The sequence below is a fragment of the Osmerus mordax genome, chromosome 12 (genome assembly GCF_038355195.1).
Source record: "Osmerus mordax isolate fOsmMor3 chromosome 12, fOsmMor3.pri, whole genome shotgun sequence".
Lineage (NCBI taxonomy): Eukaryota > Metazoa > Chordata > Actinopteri > Osmeriformes > Osmeridae > Osmerus > Osmerus mordax.
Genome location: NC_090061.1, coordinates 17,080,646 through 17,107,648, shown reverse-complemented (window position 1 = coordinate 17,107,648; position 27,003 = coordinate 17,080,646). Strand labels below are relative to the sequence as shown.

The 27,003-nt window shown below is 42.3% G+C and overlaps 1 protein-coding gene across 2 annotated transcripts in view; it reads left to right on the top strand.

Moving 5' to 3' along the window:
* Positions 1-18,513, top strand: part of znf185 (zinc finger protein 185 with LIM domain) — a 45,664-nt gene extending 27,151 nt beyond the window's left edge. For both annotated transcript variants that reach the window (XM_067247330.1, XM_067247329.1), the window contains exons 14-21: positions 12,788-12,865; positions 12,987-13,049; positions 13,376-13,450; positions 16,160-16,189; positions 16,328-16,372; positions 16,496-16,561; positions 16,964-17,069; positions 17,362-18,513. In XM_067247330.1, coding sequence (XP_067103431.1) covers positions 12,788-12,865; positions 12,987-13,049; positions 13,376-13,450; positions 16,160-16,189; positions 16,328-16,372; positions 16,496-16,561; positions 16,964-17,069; positions 17,362-17,463 — 565 coding nt within the window. In that variant the 3' untranslated portion in view covers positions 17,464-18,513. The remainder of the gene's footprint in view (positions 1-12,787; positions 12,866-12,986; positions 13,050-13,375; positions 13,451-16,159; positions 16,190-16,327; positions 16,373-16,495; positions 16,562-16,963; positions 17,070-17,361) is intronic.
* Positions 18,514-27,003: the final 8,490 nt, after the last annotated feature.

Sequence of the window (27,003 nt, the reverse complement as noted above, 5' to 3'; positions counted from 1 at the left end):
TAATTCAAACTGAATTGAGAATTGCATTGTCATTTGCACACTGAATTGCCATTTGACAAATATTTTTCCATTGGAATTGTGGATAGCATTGCCACTTTGCACCTTGAATTGCCATTTGAAAAAAGCATTACCATTTGAATAAAGGGTCAAAACAACCTTGTCAATATGATATTCTTTCTCCTTGTGCTCATTCAGCTCAGGTAAATCAGCGATCAGCTAATGTTCCCTTTTGTGCATGTGCCCTGTTCGTACCCGCGACCACAGTTCCAGGCAACTTTTCTTGACGTAAGCAAATAAATGGGGTGCTGGTTTACCCATTCCAGATTGGTTTCAAATATGTTGACTTGAGTTAAAGTGGCTGTAAAGCAGAACTGAAAATTAGTTTTTAAGTTCATCACACCACAGAAGAATCGTACCAGCTGAGTAACAGAATGCAGGTTATATAAACCGTCTGTGATCTGACGTAGATAGGTGGCTGTGACGTAGATAGGTTGGGTTTTGCCCCGCCTAAACAAAACCTGAGCTGAAAACGGCTCCAGGGCTCCAGACTGCGAACAAATGGTCGCATTTTGCGACCAGTTTTTGAGACAGTGCGAGCATTTTTTACAAGTACTCGCGCATGTGCAACCTACAAATTTGGAATTTATTGGGTGTGCACAACGTCAGCACACTTTAGCGCATCATACATTTAAGGCATTTAGCTAAGACTTGCATGTACAGTACGTAATGTCACATTAAATAATGTATTTCAACTCAAGCTTGTGTGGTGCGTTGCTGAATATCAGTTGTAAAAATGTCAGTTTAAAAACAGACACGCAAGCTTCCTGCTTGCATTCCAAACATTTTCAGTCAGGGGCTACTGTGCTCCGAGTAAAAAAAGTTAGTCTGGAGTAGTGATGTGTCGTTCATGAACGATTCGTTCATTTTGAACGAATCATTAGTATGACTCAGGAGTAACGAGTAGTCTCAGAGAGTGATTTGTTCATTTTCTCGTGGCGAGATAAAAAAAAAAAGGTAAAAATAACAAAACCTGTAATTATCACTTATGAACAAATCTCATTCATGTCTTCCTATACTAAACCTAGCAGTCACACGAAAGTGAATGAGGTAAACAAATCCTTTCTGTTTCCTCTTCTGAGCCTATGCAGAAAACCCAGTCGGGAAATGAACAAATAATTTTTGTTTCCTTTAGCTACCAGTACTGAGCCTATGCAGGTCACATGAAAAATGATCCAAAGACTGGTACCCGAAAGAAGGAACGAATCGTTCTCCTACCGACCGTGTCTTCGGATCAATGTTTCGTTCTTCCAGAAACTAGAAAGCAGAACAGACCAAACCAGACAGCAGTCAGCCAAGCTCTCTAGCTGGTCAACCACTGAGGTGTAAATAAGGTGCATCACAGCTGCAGCCACTGACGAGGGAGGGGGGAGGAGCAGAGTCCTGATCAGGGGATTCAACCAATCAGCCACTGCAACTGGTTTCAGAAGCCATCTACCCAAGATGACAAACCTAAGGGAAAGAACCCCCCCCACACACAAACCACAAACAAACAGACATACGGACACAGAACCATACTGAAGCACTGTGGACGTAACACGCCCACCCTAAAAAGCGCAAACCCCCTCCCAAGGCTGCAAGTAAGTCCCAGGTGGTTCTGTCACTCGTGAGCGCGCGACAAGGCGTCAGACACTACATTACTCGTCCCTTTCACGTAATTAATGCACAAATTGCACTCTTGCACAATCAGAGCCCACCGCATGAGGTGGCGGTTCTGGTTGTACATCTGTTTTAGAAAGGTCAACGGGTTATGGTCGGTAAAGACCATAACAGGCACAGCACTAGACCCGATGTATACCTCAAAATGCAAAACCAACAACAAGGCTAGCATCTCCTGCTCTATTGTAGAGTACCTTGTTTGACACGGATTGAACTTTCTTGAAAATAAACTAACCGGCCGATCCACTCCCTCGTCATCTTCCTGAAGAAGAACAGCACCTGCCCCTACCATACTGGCGTCGACCTCCAGCTTAAAGGGTTTCTCGAAATTAGGCGCAGCAAGGACGGGTAATGCAGAGCAGCGCTTTAGCTGACCCAAATGCGGTGTCACATTCCGAAGACCATTTGAAGGGTACCTTAGGGCTGAGTAGCGATGTAAGGGGAGCTACTACTGTTGAGAAGTTACAAAAGGTACGGTAGTACCCCACCATACACAGAAAACTGCGCAACTGGCGGCGTGTCTTGGGAGTAGGAAAACTAGCAATAGCTCCAACTTTGCCAGCAATAGGGAGCACTTCACTGCGTCCCACCTGTTTCCCTAGGTAAGTCACCACAGCTTTCCTGAATTCACATTTGGCCAGATTGAGAGTCAAGAATGCTTCTTCCAACCGCTGAAACACTGTCTTTAACGTGGAAAGATGGTCAGACCAGGTGAGCGAATGTATCACAATGCCGTCAAGGTATGCAGTACACTTAGGAACATCAGCGAAAACAATGTTTACCAGCCTTTGAAATGTAGCAGGTGCGTTGCACATCCCAAAAGGCATAACAGTATACTGCATACATTTGTCAGGTGTCACAAAGGCTAAGATATCGGAAGCTCGAGGGGTTAGAGGCACTTGCCAATAACCTTTCAGAAAGTTGAGTTTGCTAACGAAGGCACCTATCTGGTCGATGCAGTGGTCTATACGAGGTGGCGGAAAGGAGTCCGGCACCGTAACTGCATTAACCCGACGGTAGTCAGTGCATAAGTGGGACGTACCGCCTGGCTTAGGAACCAGAATACATGGAGAACTCCACGCGCTATTACTGGGCTTGGCCATATCATTTCTCAATAAATATTCCACCTCACCTTTTATCACCTCTCTTTTCCGGGCGTTCACTAGATATGGATGTTGACGATGGGAGTATTGTTCCCAACATCCACGTCATGTGCCAGGACAGAGGTGCGCCTAGGAACATCTTGAGACACATCAAGGAAGGCATGTATTAGATCAAGATCATCTGACATTCGTCCAGATGTTCCATAATCGAGGGTAGCTTCTGCAGCATCTCTGAGTTACAAAGGCGTTCACACTGCTGCAAAGTGTTACGCAACTCCAAACCATCATCACTACTCCCATCCAGGCCCACATCAGACACTGCCACACTGGACACGGCGGGTTGGTATGGAACAACTGCTGGGGGAGTCACGTACATGATGAGCCTTCAGCATGTTGATATGACACGCGTGAAGAGCGTCTACGATCAGGGGTTTGTATGACATAGTTGGTGTCACTGAGCTTTTTTTCTACCAAATATGGACCAGAGAAACTGGCAGAAAGCGATGAGCCGGGAACTGGCAGTAAAGCAAGCACTTGTTCACCTGGCAGAAAACAACGGTCTTCCTTCCTGTCATACCGCACTGTGTGTTGTTGAGTAGAGGTCAGTGACTCTTTAGCTAGCCTGCCTGCAGCATGCAGCATGCAGCCTTTCTCACAATTGACTGACAAAATCCAACACATTTGTAAATGTTTTACTGGGTGAAACAGACAGGACTCTTTCAACACCTTTAGCGGACCACGTGGTGTGTCCAAAGACAAGATCAGCAGGGCTACAGCCTAAAGACTCTTGTACCGTTTCTCTGATGGCAAACAGAACAAAGGGCAATCCCTCATCCCAATCAGCACTGGTATCCATGCAGTATTTTTTAGCATTGCCTTAAGCGTCTGATGCCAGCGCTCAAGAGCCCCCTGGCTCTCAGGATGGTAAGGGCTAGAGACCTGGTGCGAGATGGACAGATTCCTTAACACAGCAGAGAACAACATGAAGTTTGTCCCTTGGTCAGTTTGGAACACTGTAGGGAGTCCAAACGTGGAGAAGAACTTAACCAAACGCCTTAACCACAGTTTTAGCCGTGATGTTACAAAGTGGGATAGCCTCTGGGTACCTAGTGGCACAACACATGATGGTGAGCAGATATTGGTTGCCTGATCGAGTTTTTGGTAGTGGACCAACACAGTCGAGGATCACTTGTTCAAACGGTTCCCCGACCACAGGAATCGGATGAAGTGGCACACGCGGAACAGGTTGGTTTGCTTTTCCTTCAAGTTGGCACACGACACGTATTACAGTACTGTACAATATCCGAGTTTAAACCCGGCCAGAAAAAATTTCGGAGGACTCTGTTGTATGTCTTAGTTACCCCGAAGTGTCCAGACCAAGCAGGGTCATGAGCCAGGGACAGCACCTGCTATCGTAACGGGGTAGGAACAACCACTTGCCTAACCATATCCCAGTCCTGACCTGTTTTATGCGCTGCCAATTTACGCACTAAAACACCCGCTTCTACGAAGTACGAAGATTCCCTACGTTCTGTTTCCTCTGAGGAGACAGTTGCGTCAAAACACTTGAGAAGGCTAAGGTCTTCTTTTTGCTATTCAATCACATTTTCTGGGGTGATCGACAACTGAACGTCCTGGGGTGCGACTCTGCATTCCACACCCTTCGGTTGCACTGGAGAAGACTCTACCTGCAACACAGAAGGCACCTTTAGTGCTGGTTAAAAAATCGAATCAGACAAGTCCACCACGTCTCCCAGCTTGCGAGACTGTGCCCTTGTTAGGACACAAGCCGGAAAAACATGGGGAAAAGCTTCAACCATTTTGTCGTTGGCTGTTTCGGGTTTTGGGCTGTCTACAACCTCTAACACTGGAGACACATTACCACCTGCAATATCGTTACCCAGCAACAGGGTGACTCCTTCCTCCGGCAACCGAGGTACCACACCAACTCCGAAACGTCCCGACACCACATCTGACGTTAAATGGATCCAGTGTAACAGAATAGACAGTGTTCGTTTCGAAACCTTGTAGGAGGACATGTGAGCCACAGTACGACTCAACAGACCAGGGCAAAACATCTGCAAGAATTACTGACTGCGCCGCACCAGTATCACGCAGGATCTGTATTTGCTTACTATGATGTAGATCCTCTGTAAGCGATAGGCTTCCGCTAGGCACAAACAGAGCATACAGAACATCAGGCTTTGACAGTTCTGGGGTTCGAATTAACCCAACACTTTTCGTCTTAACGGAGGGGGGTGAGGACTGTCTCCTACCCCTCAAAACTGGACAATCCGAAATCACATGCCCTACTCTGTAACAGTAAAAGCACTCCAGTGTTCCAGGTGAGGGCTTACAGTCACTGGGGCCGTAATGCACATGAGAAGCTGTTGGCGTTACCACACGGCCCTCCATCCTAGACCCACCAAACACTGTTTTATGGGTTAACGAATATTCATCAGCCAAAACTGCTGCCTGGGTTAAGGTTGCCACCTTTTGTTCATTTAGGTATACTATGATTCGCTCAGGCAAGTGATTCTTGAACTCCTCAAGTAGAGTCAACTCCATGACTTCTGCAAACGTAATGGCTTCTGGGGACCAGCTCACCTTAACTATGTCATACTGCAAATTGTCTTCCAGGGAGACCTCCTGGGCCTTCCCAGACAGCTTACACTGCAGAAGAAGAGGCCAAACATCCCTTGGCCAACGTAGCACGGCAGCCACATGCTCAAAAGCAAAGAAGTAGCTGTCTACTTCAGCCTCCCGAAAGGGCGGCACCAGTGCAATGTTCTTGCTTACCTCAAATTGGGCCGTCTGACTTTGAGAGGGGGATCCACTAACACCTGCCTCTAACTCTAGCTGTCTTATCCTAACCCTCGCCTCCACATCAGCATCTATCCTCTATTTCTCTAGCTCAAACTCAAATCGTCTGGCCTGCTCTCTCTCTTTCAGCTCGCTCTCCAATCGGGCCATCCTCATCATGAGCTTAGCTGTAACAGAACCAGAAATAACACCAGCGCTGTTCATAGGGGACAATGGGTCGAACCTGGGTAAGAGAGAATCGATCCTTTTGATACAATGCCAGTATCGAAAATATCGATACTTTAGGATCGATTCGCCCATCCCTAGTGCGGGGTAAGTTGTGCCTTTAGAGAGAATACATTGGGGTAAATTGTGCCATTGATTATTGAAGTAAAACAGTATATTTTCATTTCAGAAACTGTGATGCTATATAAAAGCTAGACAAATTCAATACAAAATTACTAATTTAAGGTTAATTTAAAGTTATTTTACAACATCAAAGGCCGATTTTCTACAAGCCTATTGCGCCACATGAGCACATCAAAGACTTGATTGGCAAGTCCAGTTCTTTGATATCGTGGCCTTATTTATTTTCCATCTCTTTTTCTTCTCCATGTATCGTTTTAATGACATCCTGCATATGTTCATTTACCTTGCCATGTGACGAATGGACTTCCCCTTCTCCACCTCTTCCACTGCTTTGTCCATGTCCTCCAGAGCAGCGGTCCCCAACCTTTTTTGCGCCACGGACCGGTTTCATGTAAGACATATTTTCACGGACTGGCAGGGACGGACTGGGAGGAAAGATAGGCCATGGATCCAAACTGGCCCACCAGAACCGGCCCCCATATAGGCCTACGCCACCACAGCTGCCCTGTTAATGCATGCACATTCTGGGTTTGATGTGATCCTAGATAGCGACTTTCACATCTAATGCGAGAACTTTTTTTTGCTGATTTGAGCGAAAAGTTTTTGGAGCTTTATGTAAAATAAACATAGCCGTTTTTCAATTGGTAAAACCTTGTCTAATGAATGTGATGTCTTTTTGTCTCTTAATCTTTCAGCCCCATCTTTACGTTTCTTGTAAACGAGACGACAGTGACACCCGAAGTGCGTTCCTTATATCCAGTTTATTCCGTGATTTTGTTTGATTGCTGTCACGGCAGAAAATCCCGTTTCACAAAGGATGTTGGAAATGGAAGCAGGGTTTTCAATGCTTTTGTGGCGATCTCAGGATATTCAGCCTTCATCCAAAACACCGGCAGAGTTGTTGTCTCAAACAGGCTTCATTGAGTGGTAACTATCAAGTGTCCAGGGTTCTAAATTAACACGTTATTATTACGTTAACTTTATTAACACCCGCCAAAATGAATTTTAACCCGCATTTGGCGGGTTGGCGGGTGTTAATAAAAACTCACTAGCCAGTTTGGCCGGTGACACGAGGCATTACATGAATGATACATAAGGCTCTGTTCTCGGCATGGTTCTCGGTCATTTATCCCCCTGGCAGTACTTCCTAAGTTTCCCATGAACACTGTGCTGTAATGCTACGTGATAACGTTTTATACGCCCATTGGCTGCGCGCAGTTGAATTGAAACCGGCGGGAGAAACTGTGGGAACGAACGGAGCGTCCACCAGAAAACACAAGGAAGAAGTAAAACGAAGCATAGCGGATCATAGGAGGTAATAAGAGCTAGCTAGAGTAGAAAAGTAAAGTAAAAAGTTAACTTAATGCGGCGGTGGTTAGGACAAACTTCTGGGGGCGAGAAGAGGAACGAGGCAGGGGATGAGGATATTGATAGCACCAGAGAAACGAAGAAAAGAAAATGTAATGCCAAATGGCTGACGGGTTGGGAATGGCTTGTGTTTGACAATGAAAATGTTGTCATGTTTTGTAAGGATTGCCGCATGTAGTCTACGCATAAGAAACATTATGTTGCTTACTGACACTGTCTTCCGTAATGTAAATACACTGTTCTTAATAAAGAGTATATTAGGTCAGTTTGATTAATGCCTGCTTAGGACAAAACGTTACTGTAAATGCATGGGCAGGAGTAAATCTCATGACGCGAATGGACGTTTTAGCCATTTACAATAAATCGTGTCCTTAGTCACGTGTTGGTGATTTCACATACCCTTGCATCATACTTCTGTGCTTCATTTTACTTAATTTTCTGTGTTTTTCATGGCAACAATGTTAATAAAATGATCAAATGCATTCAGTGAAACTCATAATTGTTCTTATTTTCACCGGAAAGAATTTGGCTAGTGGAAATTCTGATTGACATTCACATTGGCTGGTGATCAAAAAAGTTCATTTAGAACCCTGCACGTGTCATGTGTCAAGAGGAAGAGACGCGCGTGATAGTTACCGCTCAATGAAGCCCACAAACTTGCTAAAAAATGAGTAAACAAACGTCTTTGCTGAGCTTTTTTGCTCAGGGGAAAAGGCGTGCAGAGAGAATCCGGTAATTTTTTCAGAATAAAACATCTTTCAGACCCACGGACCGGTACCGGTCCACGGACCGGTGGTTGGGGAACGCTGCTCTAGAGGAGTGGAAGCCCTGCCTGTCTTCCTCTTATAACTCCGTGGCATGATGGTCTATTTCTATTTTCTGTCTAAAATTAAGAATGTCACATAGTTTTAGTGATAAAATGTAAGAATACAAAGTACAATTACAATAAAATAATATGTTTAAAATATTCATAAGTGGCACAACTCACCCCAGGCCCTTTGGCACAAATCACCCCAATCCCATGTTTTTGAAAAAAATGCATCATCCAGCAGTTTTGAGCTAAAATCATGCTAGCTATATAGACTCATTGTGTAGCTTACCAAAGCACTAAAACGTGTGAAATGTTTTCAAACTTGTCTATAACTGTTCAGACACAACAATCAAAAAACCTTGATCCTAGAAAAAAATGTTGCCTTCCAAACAATTTTTCTAGGATCAAGGTTTTTTTTTTTTTTTTTTTTTACTTAAATGTGCTTATCTCTCATTCAATGAGGCTCTCTTCTTTGCAGGATGAGTAAATTGGCTGACTTCAAAAATGTGCGGTCACTTGACCAATTTCTTCTATTGTTCCCTAGAAACAGGGGGTGGCACAACTTCCCCGCTGGCACAAATCACCCCACTCTCCCGTATGAGAGAGAATATAGGTTGAGTCGCTCTGGATAAGAGCGTCTGCTAAATGACTAAATGTTGAGCCTTGCCATTGGCAAGCACACCCAATAAGTGTTATTCTATAACTTGAATACAACTTTCACAGGCCCCAAGATTCCTTGCATCGTCTATAGTCTGATCAGTCATATACGCCGATTGATCAGTCTGATCTAAGGGTGATTCAGACTGTCTGACATCACGTCTATGTACTGCATATTTTGACCTTTGTTTGTATACAGTGTGTGTATGTATCAGTTCACTGACATTCCCAGCACAGAACACACACGCATAACACAGTTTGAGGTGTTCTATGTTTATTAATTCTTAGCATTGTAGTACTTTTCTCTCACAGACGAATGGGCTCTCTACTGGGTGTGTATTATGTCAGGCAGGGGATGGTCCTGTCAGTGTTAATGGTAGCAGTGTGTCATCCTGTCTTGTTAAGACTGCTGCTGTCTGCCCCAATGAACTACTCTGGTGAATACTGCATGAGAGGCACTCTACTAACCCCTTCCACTCACTGTCTCATCTTCACCCTCTTTCCTTTTCTCTTTCTTTGTCTTCCCTTACCTCTCCACTCCACCATGGGCCCTCTCTTAACAACTGAGTGAAACCAGTGTGAAATTGTTGGATCCATTGCTCATAAACAACACCTCCTCTCACAGGTATCACAGTGGCCTGGTCCAACACTGCCTTTCCTTTTTCAGACACTGATAATATAAAAACACACATGTCTGATTAGAGAGAGAGTGTGGTAAAAAAAAGTGTCACTTTCTCTCTTAATTTTTCTCTACTTCCTCTTCTCCTCTGGCCCATTCAAAGTTGATGTTTAAACACACAGATTTCTGCCTCCAACTCAGCTCTATGAGACAAACATCTGTTTACATAAGGGCTCCAGACTAACTTTTTGCCTTGTTTGCACTGGTGCGCCAAACTTTTTTATTTAGGTGCACCAGCACAAAATGTACACGCACCCAAATTTTTCCTTGCGTCGCCTTTAACGCCACAATTTCAAGGTCACCTCTGCGTGTCTGTATATTCATAATATATATTATGTAAAGGATTTTAAACAGGAATAAGTTGTAGGTAAATACTCAAAAATAAAAATAAATCTTCATACAAAATGTTTCAAGATCCCATGACATGCTGTTTTTGGATGCTTTTATATAGGCCTTAGTGGTCCCCTAACACTGTATCTGAAGTCTCTTTCCAGAAATTCAGCCTTGGTGCAGAATTACAGCCACTACGAGCAGTCCCACAATGAGCTTTCCTCAGGACGTGCCGTTTCTGTGTCTGTAGCTTTAAATGCTATGAGGAAGAAAGAGGCGGGGCTAACTGCCATGCTTCGGTCGTTTGCAACAGAGCCATAGAAAATGCCATAGAACATTTTCTATGGCTCTGGTTTGCAAGCCATGATGTCTCGAGGAAAAACCAATGTCGCGCTCGTACGGTCTTAGCCAATTTTTTCATTGGTGGGCCAAATTCTCTGTGCGGGCAAAGCAGAGAAAGGGGAGGTAACCCCCTCACCAATGAAAACACTTTCAAATCCGTGCGTTTGAGCTCTCATTTTCTCAAATGCGGAGAAGAATATCCAGGGCTTAGTTTACACCTATCGAAATTTCTAGCCACTGGGGGACCAAAGGCAGGCTAGGGGAACGCATATTCAGGGCTCTCAAGTGTCACGCATTGAGCGTGACAGTCACTCATTTCGGTCTTTTGTCACGCCCTCCCGCAACACATTGTATTTCTCACGCAGAAAAAAAATATTTATAATATATTTAATATGCCGCAGCCCGCAGCACCCAACCAAAATTCCTCTGGCCGCGCCACTCTCACTATGGAACCGGCAGGAATCAAGCGCGTCTCCCCTGGAGTCCTTAGTCGAGCCTGCCACTTATCAGCCAATCAAAAAAAAGAAAGGGTCTATACAATCGGAAAATAGCACCATTGTATCTGGGTAAGATTTAATGCAACAGCCAATGGAAAAAAAGGATATCCTGTAATTTTTCACGTGATTCTGCTACAACGTCTTCCAAAAGTTTCGTTCACCTACAGAGCAAACCACTGGAGCTCGAGCATCACTTTGAGCACAGTCATGATATCCTGTTTAAATGTTACAACAAATTCACAACTTGTTTGACACAAACAATGACAACTTGACTGCTGTTAGAAAATGTTTCCCAGATAAATAGCATCAGTTTTTCATGTGTCAGAACAAGTAGTTCATAGATGTAGCCGGTGTGTATTGGTGAAACTCACTCCTCAGGTATGTAAAAGGCCACCCGCGTCAATGGTTAGCTAGCTTTTTGTTGGCGTAGTTGGTAGTGGTGGCGCTTGGAATGTCAGAGGTGGCAGGTTCAAACCCAGTGCGGGACGAACATAGGCCACATACCTTTGACGGAGCTTGCAATATTTCGTCTGATACATAATAATAGGCCTAGTCATATTTTCGTTATCACACGATGACTGACATATTGTCACATTATAAACATCTCTTTCCAAATACGCGTAATCATTTTATGTGTTTTGCATAGTCGATGTTATAGGTCACTTTTAAAATAATGTCATATTTTATAATTATATCCTGGCCATGGATGCATTAATCATTGCTGCCTTTCAAAGATGTCAGGTAAAAAGCAATTAATTAATTAATTTTGACACCCTGGTGGGGGGGGGGGGGGGGGGAGTGGTATGGGGGGGAATGTCACTCTTGCCTGACTTCAAAACTTGAGAGCCCTGCATATTTATGTTAACTTCACTTTAAGAGGTTATTTTTCATGTCATGGGACCTTTTAAAGTGCTTCACTGAGCTGCCAAACTAAAACATTTTAAGCAAAATAAAACATTTATTGGGCTATTACCCAAATAAATTGGGCACATGCAACGTCATAGATGTACGTCGTGTTCCTGTCTAATCAATTTTTCTTCATCAGAATAATTTTCTATCTAAATTTTGTGAATGGCAGCTCTTCTTTTGCGATGTTATAGGCAACGTTGAATTGTATTATCATCTCTGATTGTTCTGATGACCTGATAGCTGCTTTCTACCACTGAAATGCAGCCGGGAGAGGGGCCACTTTAGTCACACACTTATCGCAGCATGAAGTGTGTTTTTTTTATAGTGTGCTTTTTCAGCGTTTCAATTTGAAACGCTGAAAACGTTGAAACGTTGATCCGCTTACAAATGCACTGTTCCCTGCCATGTTCTGGCCACATTCTTTACAATAAATGCAGTGCATTACGTTCTCTTTCTTATTAAATATTATTCAGGGAAACTGGTTTAACCAGTCTTTGGTTAGACCAGTCTTGAACAGGCCTGCCTACTTTTCTTAAAGAAAAAACTGGGTCTATTTCTTTTCATTGTACGTTGTCTGTTTTTTCTTGTGTTTATTTTGCTGATGCTGATTGCCGTAACTGATTCTCTGGTGCTTAGGTCGCAATTTCAATCACACAGCACGGAGCGGTGTAGGCCTACAGGAATATCTGGACTACAGCCATTCAGAGGCAAAGACCCGCCCCATCTCTGTCTCTGATTGGTTTAGACCGAGATATGATTCAACCATGAGTGTGAGTTCCGTCAAAGGAGAACAAACGCTTAATTCGTGGAGAGGCAGCGGATGCGAGGACGTTGGGTGCACTGGTGCGACCTAAGAACATTTTTAGTCGTACCCTTACAAATGTTGTCGCAAATTGGTCACACTCAGGAGTCAGGTGGCTGAGCGGTTAGAGAATCGGGCAAGTAATCAGCTGGTTCAATTCCCGGCCGTGTCAAATGACGTTGTGTCCTTGGGCATGGCACTTCACCCTACTTGCCTCGGGGGAATGTCCCTGTACTTACTGTAAGTCGCTCTGGTTAAGAGCATCTGCTAAATGACTAAATGTAAATGTATTCTAGAGCCTTGGTTTACATGGTTATGCACAGCCTATTGCAATGTATGTCTGTCTAGAAGGATCTAGGACTATGCTTAACCTCTCTCCTGCTCTTCTCTTTGTGGCCTCAGACAAAGCACAGACATCGAAACATGGGAGACCACCTGGAAAGTCAACCCATCTCCTCCTCCGTCTTACATGCCTGAAAGGTGCTTTCATCCCACCACTATCTGCACCCACACTCACACACGTCCTCAAAAGCGCACACACAGATACACACACACTGACACTCCCACCTTCACTAAAAGTCTTTTCTTCTGGTATTCTCAGTGTGGATCCTGCTGCTGTGGAGGGGAACACTGAGGAGGAAACTCTGGTGACTTTTGAGAGGAAGTGAGTCACGTCTTTAGTACTTACCCCGGAAAACAACCCACTCAACCTGGGCTGTGAGTGTGTGTGTAGGAAGGGAATACAGGTCAGAGATATCCCAATTTCTTCTCCTCCCTCTACAATCCCCCTCCTTCCTGTTTTGATATTGCAGTTACAGTGTCAACACTCCTTAGTTATAGTGGAAGCTAAAGACACATACATCTCATGTCTCATCTCACATCAACCTGTTTTGTCAATGCAACAATGATCTTGATGTTACTGTTCTTGTTACATGTATATATAGCCTACAGTATACAATAGCATAATGTGTCTGTTTGTGTGGTGTGCAGGTCGTCTGAGAATGATTCTCCATGGGACAGATGGACCTCACCCACTGTCTATACCACCATCACAGAGGTGGAAAGGTAAGTTATACTGGTAGATTTGGCCTTTAATGGGCGATGCTAGTTCAGGCACACACTCAGGCTGCAAGTCATCAGCTGACATTGTCAGACTTATGCAGTCACTGCAGGTGTATTAGTTTAAGGTAATAGGCCGCCCCCTTTAGGCGACGGATAGTACATGCATTCACAGACCCGGACAAGCAGGCATACACATCATGCATTGCTATGTACCTGCATAATGTGTAATTGCTGCCAGCCTCCACCATCCAGCTCATCCATACGGTCTTCTAAATAGTTTCTACATCACATTGTTAATGCTCTGCAATGTAAACTTCACTGACTATCTATTTGCTAAAGAAATATGTGGCCAAAAGAATGTGGACACCTCACCATCACACGTTTGGATACTTGTTGGACATCCCATCCCAAAGCCAAGGGTCTTATTATAGAGTTGGCACCCCCTTTGCTGCTAAAGAAGCAAACACACACACACAGGGGATTCATTTGGGTCACATGACGCCACTTTAACTTTGCGCTGCCATCTTACCGACCGACTGTCTCAGTCATGCCTGTAATATGTCATGCAGTTAGCTTCAATTAACAGCGGAAAGATTGGTATTTCATTCTATACCAAAAGACTAAAGGCTAATTCTCCTACTATTGTTGTAATGGATAGCATAATAATAGTTGGAGTCGTAGATCTTCTGTAAACCTTCTGTAGGACAATCCAGGTAGCACTAAAATTGAGCAGCTAAAGCTCTAGCAGAACGCTGAAGTGCTCACTATAGCAGCACTGACATCAACAATGATCAGAGTAACCCACCACAAACTGTTCACATAAAGTCACAATCACCTCGCCATAGTCATAGACTTGGATCGCTCACTGGCAGTGTTCATATTGTTGTATTTCACTCCATTCTACACCAAAAACTTCAGGGAGTGCTGCTTTTTTGTAGATACGAGCCTGCTGAAGATAGCCAGAATCTCGGATTTCTTTAACCAAGCCTGTTTCATTCGTCATTTGCCTGAGAAAGCGACCTCAGTTAGCCAGACTAGTTTTGCCCGTTTCACTAGGTCAGGCTATTTAACCCTTGTGTTATCTTCGGGTCATTCTGACCCATCAGTCATTGTGACACACCGTCGTATTGCGACAACTTTACCGCATACAAAAACAAAGTGAAGCATTTTCTTTTAACCGGGCTGTCTCAGACCCCCCACATCGCGAAGGTTAAAAGAAAATGCTTTTTATTTGTTTTTGTATTGGGTAAAGTTGTCGCAACACAACGATGGGTCATGTGACCCGAAGGCAGCACAAGGGTTAAAGGTCTCGGACAAGTGACTTTTGTGCATGGAACGTAAATGTACTTCTCCAAAGGACAAGTGCCTCAAAAAGTTAATGTCAAGCCCTGCATCTGACATTAAAGAACATTATCCAGATTAATGACAGCTAGCCGTGAGCTAAGTGGCACTAAGATGAGTGCTAGCTAGCTGTTAGCCACTTAGCTAACAACTCGCTACCTAGTCGTCAGAGTAAACTACCACCAAAATCATACATTAGATTTTTTTTTAATAATACTTACATTTCCCATAATTAAATATAAATCCTTGGTGGCCAGGTGCCGCACTTTCACGTCTTTCACCCATCCAGCCACAGCATATTGATAAGCATCCGTACTCTTGAAAGCCTTCAAGCTATCCCCACTGTATGGGGAGGGGTTATGCACAAGATAAATGTTTATAGCTCTGTCATGGAAAGCCAATTGGGGCAAGCCTGGAGCAGATAATGAGGGACAAAAGAAAACTGGGGGTAACAAATAAGTATCGTAGCCTAAAATTGAAATGTTCTCGAGATATCTCTGTCTCTCATTCAAATGGGCAGTGTGGGCGGCCATACAGGGCGAGATCGGTCATGAATATGGCGGCATTCTCTTTGGAAGTGACGTAGGTGGCATCTATGGATAGGTAATGGTTAACAGTATGAATGTAGGGAGGACTCAGACTCCACATAGCATCTCTTCTGGCCTCATAGTCCTTTAGAATGTTTGCCCGGTCTTGGAGAAGTGGCAGTTATTTACATTTACATTTAGTCATTTAGCAGACGCTCTTATCCAGAGCGACTTACAGTAAGTACAGGGACATTCCCCCTGAGGCAAGTAGGGTGAAGTGCCTTGCCCAAGGACACAATGTCAGTTGGCATGACCGGGAATCAAACTGGCAACCTTCGGATTACTAGCCCGCTTCCCTCACCGCTCAGCCACCTGACTCCCTATATTTAAAGACTGTGTGTGTGTGTGTGTGAGTTCTAACAATTCTTCAAAGTAAAGGAAGCTGCAGGAACACCTAGTAAAATCTGGCCATGATGATCAATTGCTTTAAGGTCAGGTCGACTTGTCCTACCTGTTTATTTGCTGAGGGGTGCTAGAGAGTGCTAGGGTTACTTCTGCTAAAAGAAACCTTCGTTTTTCTGCTCAGCCCAACCCTCTCTACTTTCACAGTCTTTCATTACCTTTTGTTTGTACAATTATGTTGATCCCAACCATCTCATCATCCAACCAGAACTCTACCTTGATCCAATTAGAACACCCTTGTAGAAACTTCACCTACACCAAGAACTGATTGGAACCCACAATAAGTCCAACTAGAACCAATTCAAACCTTCAGAAAAACTTGACCAAAACCTCTAGATTTCCATCAGAATTCTTTCCACTGACCCACATGCTTCTCTTACAGATCTTCTGACCAGACACCTGACACCAAGAAGTGAGTATGACACCTTTTTGTTAAATTGGCATCATACAGGTTAGAGTAGGGAGTGACTTTGTTTTCTCCCTACCTTTGCCTCACTCTTCTTTCCCTTTTTCTGTTTCTTTCTGTATTTCTATCTATCTCCTTTACTAGGGGTTTTGTGTTTGTGAAGGAGTATGTCAACGCCAGCAACGGAAAGTGAGATCTAATCAAATATCTTGTTTTTGTTTGATTTTGTTGATCTGTTGTGTGTGTTTGTGTGCACAGTATGTGTATGTCTGTGTGTGGTTAATAAGTAACGCTTTGGCCTTGTGTTTCCAGTGGCTCTGATTACGTAACATCGGAATCCTTTAGCTACTCCTACAGCAGCCCCACCACTTACTCAAGGTAACATACACACCACATGACATAAACACACACGTAAACGCACAAACTCTGACCTTTCCCATCCTGCATCGACTCCTCTGAGGGAATCAGATATGTGTAAGCCAATGAGGCGGATGCTTCTCATGCCCCCTAATCAGTGTATTGTTTACACCTATCCCTTTCCTTCGCTCTTACCAGCAACGACAGGGTTAAGGCAAAGGGTTGTTATCCATCTAACTGTGGTGGAATGGAGCCCAACCCCAAAGTCTGTATGCATAGATGCAATCGAGAAACACAATGGAAATAAGTTATCAGACCTTTTGTCTATCATTCACAAAAAACATGTAGTGCATCTAGTTGTGTTGTAGATGTGATCAGTAAATTAGTCCATTCATCCATCATCAATATTCTATGCCTTCCCAGGGGTTCCACCTCATCCCCCTGTACCTACTGTGGCGAACTGGTGGGTGACGATGCCAAAATCACAATCGATCACCTCAACATCTCCTGTCATCCAAGCTGCTTCAAGGTATTGCAGGCTGTCACAGATCTTTATTATAGCAGCAGTCTACTTTTACTTTATGTAATATACTGTATATACTTATTCATGGTTTATACACATTTTAAGTCTGTAAAATGAAATATTACATGAAACTATATACAGTTTCAATCAGAAAGTATATTCAAAAACTGAAACCGTTTCACAAGAAGCTGTATGCTGACACATAGTACATGCAAGGTTTAGCTTTATTTCGAAAATGTAAGTAGCAGTATTATCCTGTACTACTCCGCTAACGTTTTGCTGATTTTGCTGGTTTCAGTGTGGCGTGTGTGGTTGTGCAATGGGAGACCTGATTTACAATATGTTCCTGCATGGTAAAAAGGTTCATTGTGAGACCTGCTACTCCAAAGTCATTGGCTGAGTCTGAATACTCGTATCCTGCTTCCTTCCCTCGATTCCTTCCATCACCTCCTTTTCTCAATGGGCACTAAAAGCTGAAAAGGATTCAATTGGGTTACAATGTTGAATATATGCATTATTGTTTGGTATAAAGGGGTTTTCAAAGTCAGGTTATATTACAGTATACATCAGGGGTGTCAAACTCATTTTAGTTAAGGGGCCACATACTGCCCACTCTGATCTCAAGTGGGCCAGACCAGTAAAATCCTAGCATAATAACGCATACATGACGACACTATTTCTTGATGTTTAAATCATTGGTGAAGGTTTTTGATGATAAACCCTATTTTAAGGTCTTTCTACAATAAACTAGAAACATAAAGACCAAAAACTCAGACTTCAGCCCACTGTTTGTCTGTCTGCCTGGGCTCTCCTCTGCTGATTCCCTTGCTTTGTGACGCGTTTGACGTCAAACGCGTCGCAAAGCGTGCAGCAAGCGCTGCTGCCTGTGGCAATGAGCGCTTCTGCCTCCGGAGCAGACATCTCATTTTTGAAGCAAATACTGGATCGATTAAAAATATTACACAACGTTTGTACTCATAAACCTCCATATTCTTAATAGACATTTGGATTCGGAATAGCAGTTACTTTTATAGAAATGCAATTTATGCATTTCTGTAATTTTCAAACTTAGCAAAGACATCCGACGCGCCGAGCTGGACGCCCTGGCGGGCTCGCGTATTCGGCCCGCGGGCCGTATGTTTGACACCCCTGGTAAACATAGATATAAATGACATTTTTATTCTTACAGCTGTTATAATTTTCTTTACATGTTTGACTAACTGCCTTCAGTGATGAATGTCTTGCAGTCCTGCTCTGGTAAAACTATGAAGGAAAGAACGTATCATGCGCCACAAGTAAAGAACTGTGAACTGACTGTATAATGTGTGGGTAGTTGGGAGCATTTTTTTGTCTTCTCTTATACAAAATAACCTATTGTAACTACTAAACTGTTTAAAAGTTTCCTTTTTATTTCTTACAAAACCAATAAAATGATTTTTACAAAAAGAAATGAATATGCAGTCCTGTTTTATCCAATAGATTTGGTAATACACGGGTTTAAATGATTGTCAACATCTTCAACGTATTTGTTTGTATTGCACAATTGTTGACGTGTTACGTGTGAACGTAACAATGTCTATTTTGCACATAAACTCCTTGACCAATATGTTCCATAGACATCCAGCCAGTGTTTGAATTGAGGGAGGCTGGGGAGGTCCCATAATTGGCATGGAGGAGATCCTGTGGATAAGTGTTACAACATTTGAACACTGGGTCCAACACATACCTGTCCTGGTCACACACACATACAAATGTTCATTGGTAGTTTGCATTTTTGGTAATTTGTCATTACATGTACATGTTAGTGTACCAGGGGGTTCATCGAAGCGAGGTAGCTGACTTTGCCACTCGCTACAGATATGTTGCTGCGAGTGAGTGCTTTCTGCACAGCTTTCTGTTTGAAAGCTAAAGTGTAAGAACGTTTCGGCATGTTGCTTCAGGTTTCTACATAATGTAGAACATGCCTATTTGAGACAGTTAAAGTATTACCCACGCACACCTAATTGACCACCAAGCATTGTAAAGGCCGAATTATACTTCTCCGACTCCGTTACGGACAGACGAAGTCGGACGGATTGGTTGCATTTATAGTACTCCGAACGCTGTGGGTGCTGAAAACACTTCACTGCCAGAAGAGTAGGTGGCGCTGCACTGCGATGCTAGCTAGGTTATCGAAAAGTCGGAGCAAATTTACAAATTAGCCGTTTCATCAATAAAATAAGCACATTTTTAGCAACTACACTGCCCATTTCTTGTCACATTTTAATACAGATGCTGATTTACATGTACTGTTTAGCTGAAATATGAATTGTAAACTTACAGCAATGGCGGTCAAACGATTCTGTTCCGTCTTGTTGGTCACGGCAACCCCGCCCTTGACGCAAGCGGTTCTTAATACGGACCAATCACAGCCAAGGGGTATCCGTAAAATGACGGACGGACAGATAGTCATGAAAATCAGGAGGTGCACGTAGAGCTCTCCGAGGGGCTCGGAGAGGGAGTTCCTCGTCGGAGAGGGCGTTCCCTGTGTCCGTCTCCGTAAAAACGGAGAAGTATAAATCGGCCTTAAGTGGGCTCTTTGTAAAAGCTATGTGAATAGTTCGCACTAAACGTGCTGCGTCAATTTTACACTGTGGCTTTGTGTTTGACCTCAGTGTCTATTCTTTGTTTGTCTATGGCCGCACTGCAGCTACAATTCACTAAATCTCTCTTACTAATTAAATGTCGCCCTCGAATAAACACTGCACCAAAAATTAACATTGTATTGTGTAATAAACGATCCAGCGTTTAATCGAAGAGATACGGTAATTTGAGCGCAAATACAGTATGAGCGTAATGGACTCATGTTGTTATAGACTCATGTTGTTATTATGTTTGAGTCTAAATAAGATGATCGATAGGCCTATTACTTAGAAAACTTTCTTTTGTTTTGTAATGTTTTCTGAGCCTACCTCAATTCTGACTTGCTTGCCGACACCTGGGACGGCTGTGGCTCAGGGGGTAGAGAGGGTCGTTTGTTAATCGTAAGGTTGGCGGTTTGATCCCCGATTCCTCCAAGGCCATGTGCCGAAGTATCCTTGAGCAAGACTGAACCCCAAGTTGCTCCCGATGGGCAGGCCGGCGCCTTGCATGGTAGCTCGCTGCCGTCGGTGTGTGAGTGTGAGTATGAATGGGTGAATGAGAGGCAAACATTGTAAAGCGCTTTGAGTGCCGCTAAGGTAGAAAAGCGCTATATAAATGCAGTCCATTTACTATTTACCTGGAATTCTGTGCCGCTGCAGTGGCTATTATAGCAAGCACACAAGAGCACGCAAACATGGAATTCTGTGGGCACGCATCAGTTTGTGTTTTAGATTGAACTGTGTTGATTTTACAAGCGTTGATCAGAATCAGAATGGGATTTATTCGCCATGAAAGTTTGCACAGACAAGGAATTTGCTTTGGCAGGAAGGTGCATACAATAAACACATAGGGACCTAAAATGTAAATATGTGGACTATCTATACTAAGGGTACATAAACTAGCAGTACTAAGTGGAATTAGAATTAAATAAAATATACAATAAAATTAAATATAAGTTGCCGTAATTTACAATATAAAAATACAAAAATACAAATATTAAAAAAAATACAAATGTACAAGATACAATTTTGTAATGCAGTGGAAAAAATGTGTGTTTTAAGCAGGAAGTCATTAGAGTCAGTGTGGTCCCTTGGCCTTGTTGAAGAGGCTGTAAGGCTGGGTGTCAAACCTGCCCCCACCTCTCATATGCTAAAGTCTGGAGTTTCTGGACGGTCTCAACTTGATGGCCCTCACACCCCATTCAAGATGTGGTCTGATTGGTTGTCCTTGTGTATAAAGGGAATTGTAATGCATTGTTCTGTGGATTCTTCATCTCCTGAGACTTTCTCCTCAGTTCTCCCTTGTCCTACTGTCCTACTCCTTGCTCACCTCTTGCTTTCTCTCTGATTTACAATGATCATGGTACACTCAGAAATGAATCATGGCATATTTTATAATTAAGTATTTACATCTATTAGATTTTATTTAAATAGTAATTGTCTCAAAATGTTTTCATTAAAATGTCTTAGAATTAGCATAAGTCTATTAATTCTTAAATATATTAAACATAATCAATTAAAACATACTAAAATGTTTTAAATATGGTCAACTGTGAAACAAGCAAGATTCAAGTGGTTAAAACGTATGAGATTAGTTTACATGCAATTTTCGGGAAGTGAAATAGTTTAGAGGTGGAAATGACGTCAGATTTTGCGCTTTCCCAACCGTTTTTCTTTTCCACCATTTCAACTCAGCTCTGCCTGCCAGGATCGTGACTTTTGCTCTGTAACGGTAAGATATCTGCAGTCATCCAATTTATCTGCTAGTAATCCGTGTGCGTACTTATGTTTTACTTGTGCAGTTAATACCGTACTACATTATTTTTAAAAATCTAATCCAGTAAATCCGTCATGATACCAAACATTTTCGTCTAGTTTGATAGCTAGCTCTAAGTCTCACATAGTCGATGCTAGAACCTTCAGATAGGGTGGCTAATTTGCGGCTGGCGTCAGTAAAATAGGAACATAGAGTATGTTGCCTGAGATAGAGACTCGTAGCAAGTACTGTTCAAATTATATATACAAATGTGTAGGTTTTCCCGACTCCAAATTTAGGATTAACTATTAGCTAAGTCAGCTGTGGGTCAGGCGAATGCAAATGCTATTTTTATAGCTAAGTATTAACATTGGAGTGAACTAGTGTTGCACAGTAAACCTGTACTAAAGAGACACTTGCATAGCTTCAGTGTTCTTGTGCATACATAAGAGACAATCACTGCAAAAGAGCTGCAGTTCCTGTGCAGACAGGAGAACCTAGCAGAACGCCATCTCTGTAGCACTCCATCCAGTCCAGAACCCGGGGTCCTGAAGTCTCGACTTTTACGATACTCAAACAATGCGATGTTAATATACCTCTCTGATCTAACGAGTCTGGCTAGCTGTCGTGACCTCTCAGGTGGGCTTTGGCTACGATGGAGAGCTGGAGAGATGGTTGTTCTGCTAAGTTCTCCTGTCTGCACAGGAACTGCATCTCTTTTGCAGTGATTGTTAAGGAGCCTAATGAAGAATCATGGTCATAATTATGTTGGCCCATGCTACACCCCTTCACCAAGTTTCATACAAATCGGTCTGGTAGTTTTTGTTATGTGTTCACACACATACAGACCGACATTCAAACACACACACAGGAGAGAAAACATACCTTCCGACCTGCAGCGGTTTTGCCTGGGTAGGAGGTCATAAACAGTGGATTTATTTAAGTGTTTTGTCTATTTTCAGATAAGATAGTTTGTCCTTGCTAAAGGTATAAATTATCACCCTGTTGGATTGTTTACAAGCCAAGTGACAAAATGCTGAACCTATCATTAAAGAATTGCATTGTATGTTCTTTTCACCAGGAAATGGCTGAGACGATTTCCTCAGTGCCATAGAGAGAACGACAGTGGGGATCTATGTCGTGAAAGACACTGCCAGAAGTGAACCCTCTGACGTCAGGATAGTCCTCGAGGGTGTGATGGTGCTTCAAGATCTTGAGAGTGTAGCACTTGCTTCTGCAATGTTGTTTGGGCTCTTTTATGCCTTGAACATAGCCTGGGTGCCAGCCGAACTTACACCGCGCACAAAAAAATTGGGTCAGGAAGTTGGGTCTGGGGTCACTCGGTTGGGGAAAAACTATGTCCGAACAAGAGCTGTTCGGACCAATCGAATTGTCAGGGTGGGCTTTATACGATGATGGACAGATGATCAACAGAAACGTAATCAACCACGTCACCAAAGAGCGCTTGGGTTGAATTCGTTTTCAACAAACAACATACTACGTTGTTCTAATTGGTTGTAGGTCTATACAATTGAGCGAAGAGGCATTTTTTTCCGAGTTCGGTTGAAACACGCCCCATACTCACAGCCCAACGGAGCGGTATCAGACTCATATTCTGACTAGAATTATGAGTATGACAACTTCAGGCTACCTTGAACATGCAGTACCCTACAAAGCTCCGCTACACGTTAAAGACATTTCAGAAGATCATCATGGAGCTGGATGCGGGTGAACTGTCAAGAAAGGCTCATAGCTGGAAAACTAAGCTATGCCAGTGAAGAGACCGTATCGTTCTCCCCCCCACCCCTTCTTTCCCTTCTGTTCCAGTATGAGTAGAGAACATGGTACATTGTAGACTCTACATTCCAGGACTGAGTGGTGTTGCAGCCTGGTTTTGTTACAACCAGTATAGTGTTTTAGAGTTGTAATTACAGTACAGCTCTAGACAATTAGTATTTTACTATTCCATGTGTGTATATATGTATGGAGTGAACTAGTGTTGCACAGTAAACCTGTACTAAAAAGAGACACTCCTACATAGCTTCAGTGTTCCTGTGCAGACAGGAGAACCTAGCAGAACGCCATCTCTGTAGCACTCCATCCAGTCCAGAACCCGGGGTCCTGAAGTCTCGACTTTTACGATACTCAAACGATGCGATGTTAATATACCTCTCTGATCTAACGAGTCTGGCTAGCTGTCGTGACCTCTCAGGTGGGCTTTGGCTACGATGGAGAGTTTGAGAGATGGTTGTTCTGCTAGGTTCTCCTGTCTGCACAGGAACTGCAGCTCTTTTGCAGTGATGTTAAGGAGCCTAATGACGAATCATGGTCATAATTATGTTGGCCCATGCTACAGCTTTCACCAGATGTATATATATGTAGATACATTGTTCAAAAATCTTGGCACATTGTTTTTTAATGGATTTTTTATAGTCTTTAGCAACAGGTCTCCTTAGATTTTCTTTTCTTCATCAAAAAAGGACTTGAGTAGTGCAATACATTGACATTTAGCAGACACTCTTATCCAGAGTGACTTACAGAAAGTACAGGGACATTCCCCCGAGGCAAGTAGGGTGAAGTGCCTTTCCCAAGGACATAGTCATTTTGCACAGCTGAGAATCAAACCAGCAACCTTCAGATTAATAGTCCGCTTCCCTAACCACTGACCCCCCAATACTCAACTCTCTCTTTCTCTTGGCTTCAGATTCCCACAGTGAAGACATGTTTTTATGTATTTTATGGTTTTCTTCATTCCTTATAGTACCGTACCATTAGTAGAATAGAATATCTTTATTGTCATTGTAAAAAAAAAAATACTTAGAAAACATATTCTATTCTATAGTACTAATGGTTTGGTATTTGAGCAGCCAACAGTTATGTAGCCTACTAGGGAGAGTGCGTCAGATGTTACCTCTGGCCTTGACCACACAACAAACAACCATCAACACCCAGAACATCAGTTGGGGTGAAGATGCATAAAAATATGTTTAGCCCGAGAATATATCACTGTTATAAGTTATAGCATATTGTGTGTCCTAAATGATTTCACAGCAGGCTGTTTATTGTAAGCCTGTAAACTCAATAGGTTGGAATGGGCCTGGGTTTTCCTTTAGATTGCAGTGTTTGGTTTAGAAAAGGATGGCTATAGCAATAGTTATGTTTATATGTGTACTTATGCAGTGTTTCCTATCATTTTTTTTTGCAGTTGGGGAAGGTCTGTCCGAACCCCTCACCCCCTGCCCATAACAAAGTTCTAACCCTAACCCAAGAATTTTGTTCATTAATCCATTCTGTAGAATGCATTGTCTTAAGGTTATTGAATGTGTGGCTTTCTGGTAAAGATTGCAATTATTCAAAATGTTTGTTCTGCAAGCTGAAGACAACGTCCAAAGTATGTATTGACTTTGTGGTATTTAAATAATGAATAAATGTAAATAAAAAAGTTTTTGCCAAAACTGCCAGTTTTTACTGTAAATGTTACAGTTCACTTTTAAGTATACTGTTAACAGAAGAACATTTCGACCATATTTTTTACAGTAGATTTCAGGCAACCACAGCTGCCAGTTTTTTACCGTAAATTTTGTGGGATTTAAAATCCTTAGGGTATTAATAAAAAGTACATGCATCTTATCCATTTTGAATAAATAGGGTTTATCCTGTAAACCTGCCTATAATGCATTTCAAACAAATAGTCTTTATTTACATAAACCTGCTTTTATGCATTTCAAACTAATACATTTTATTACATTGACAAATACAAATCATATTAAGTTTATTAGTTTGTTTAAATTCAAACTATGTAATGTAAATGAATGGAAATTCTATATGCAATTAAATTACATAAATCTAAAATATTAGGCTTAAATATTTCTGTGAGTGTAGAGTAGCTAAGGTTTAAAGCTTTCATATTGTAACATGTTTGCCTTGTAATTGATTTCATTAATTTGCAATGTTATTAAATGCGTATTTTATTTAACCGTACTTTGACCATTCTTGCTCTGATTTAACCCATAGAGTCAAATACCTGGAATTCTATTGGTATTGGCATGATTTGGTTCATGCTAATACACTGTTCAGTTTCCCATCTTCCTTTAAACCATAGGGGAATTCGTTTTGGTTGTTTGGACAATATTTAACCCCCTACAGTTTTGGTGACCCCGACGTGATATGTTTCGAGCAATTCAGTTACAGTTTGGTATACCGGCGTTTCAAACCATGGTGCGGTGAGTAAGCATTTACAAATGTACATTAATTGTGTTCCGCCTGGTTCTGTTGGTAGAAGCCTATGACTAGTTTCTGATATTAGCTCCTGCGTAAAAAGAACAAAAAAAAATGGAATGGGAAACTGAAGTTAACAAATTACTTAACCTATGGGAAGAAGTTAACGTTAACCAAACGTTATCTGAATTTATCAAGAAAGACAAGAACGGTCTTAAAACTGATTTTACGCTAGCTCAAATAATTGAACATTGGCGAACTGTAGGAGTCCATAAAAAGAAAGCAGAAAAGAAACAAACATTGAAGATTACTGTACATTTAATTGGCAAATGTCTTCTCAACTCTGTCCTCAAAGCAGCGACCCCTTTTTGTGCCACAAGGCAATACACCGCTAACAAAGACAGTGAAGAGACCAGCCATGCTGGCTCACATTCTACTGAGTGTTCAGACACAGACAGTGGAATTGTTGCGCAAATCCCCAAACTGCGTTCTACAAAGAACCGTCGTGCTCCTGATCCGCCACGCATTGCTGCCATAAAAATGGTGACAGAGGTAAAACCCAAGCAGCCCCCTCATATACAGTGTAACTTCTGTAAAAGACAAGGACACACCGAAATGCGATGTTGGGATCTTGGTAAAAATATGCCTATTCAACCCACACGCTTGTTTTATGCTAACAACAAAGTTAGATTTTGTCATGCTTGTTGAAGAAGTGGCACTGAGTCCAAATGTTGGGATCTGGGAAAGGGTAGGCCTCCCCATTGTTCATGCAGCATAAGCTGAGCCTTTATCAAGACAAACAAACCTTGAACTTTTTAACGTGATTACATGCAATTCCAACTATCTTTTACATTTACTTAATTCAGGTCCAAATTGTGATATTGCTTCATTCCTACTGTATTACCCCTGTGTTTAGTCTTTGTTGTAGTTCAAAGATTCGTTAGGGACCGTTTATTTGTTGCTGCTCCAGTTCCTTTAGCTGCATATGCATAGTGCATATGGTTTGTCCATCCATGAGTTTTGTGTGGATGAGTATTGGGTATTGTGGATCAGTATGTACCTTTGTGTGTTTTATAGAGTTGGTGGTAAATGTTCTAGGTTTTAGCTAAACTCACAATGGTTCCTGACCTGTAAATGTAGATTGGTATAACTTGTATTTTATTTTTGCTGTGTAATTTGTGTTTTTGTTTATTTTGGACCCAAGAACACTTTTTTGTTTTAATTGCCATTTTCATCTGCTAGATGATATGTTTGTGTACCTCTCATCTATCAAAAGGGAGGACTGCTGTTCACCTATTTTTTCCATTTGAGTTTTAGGACACTGTCTCACTAATTTCCATTTGTA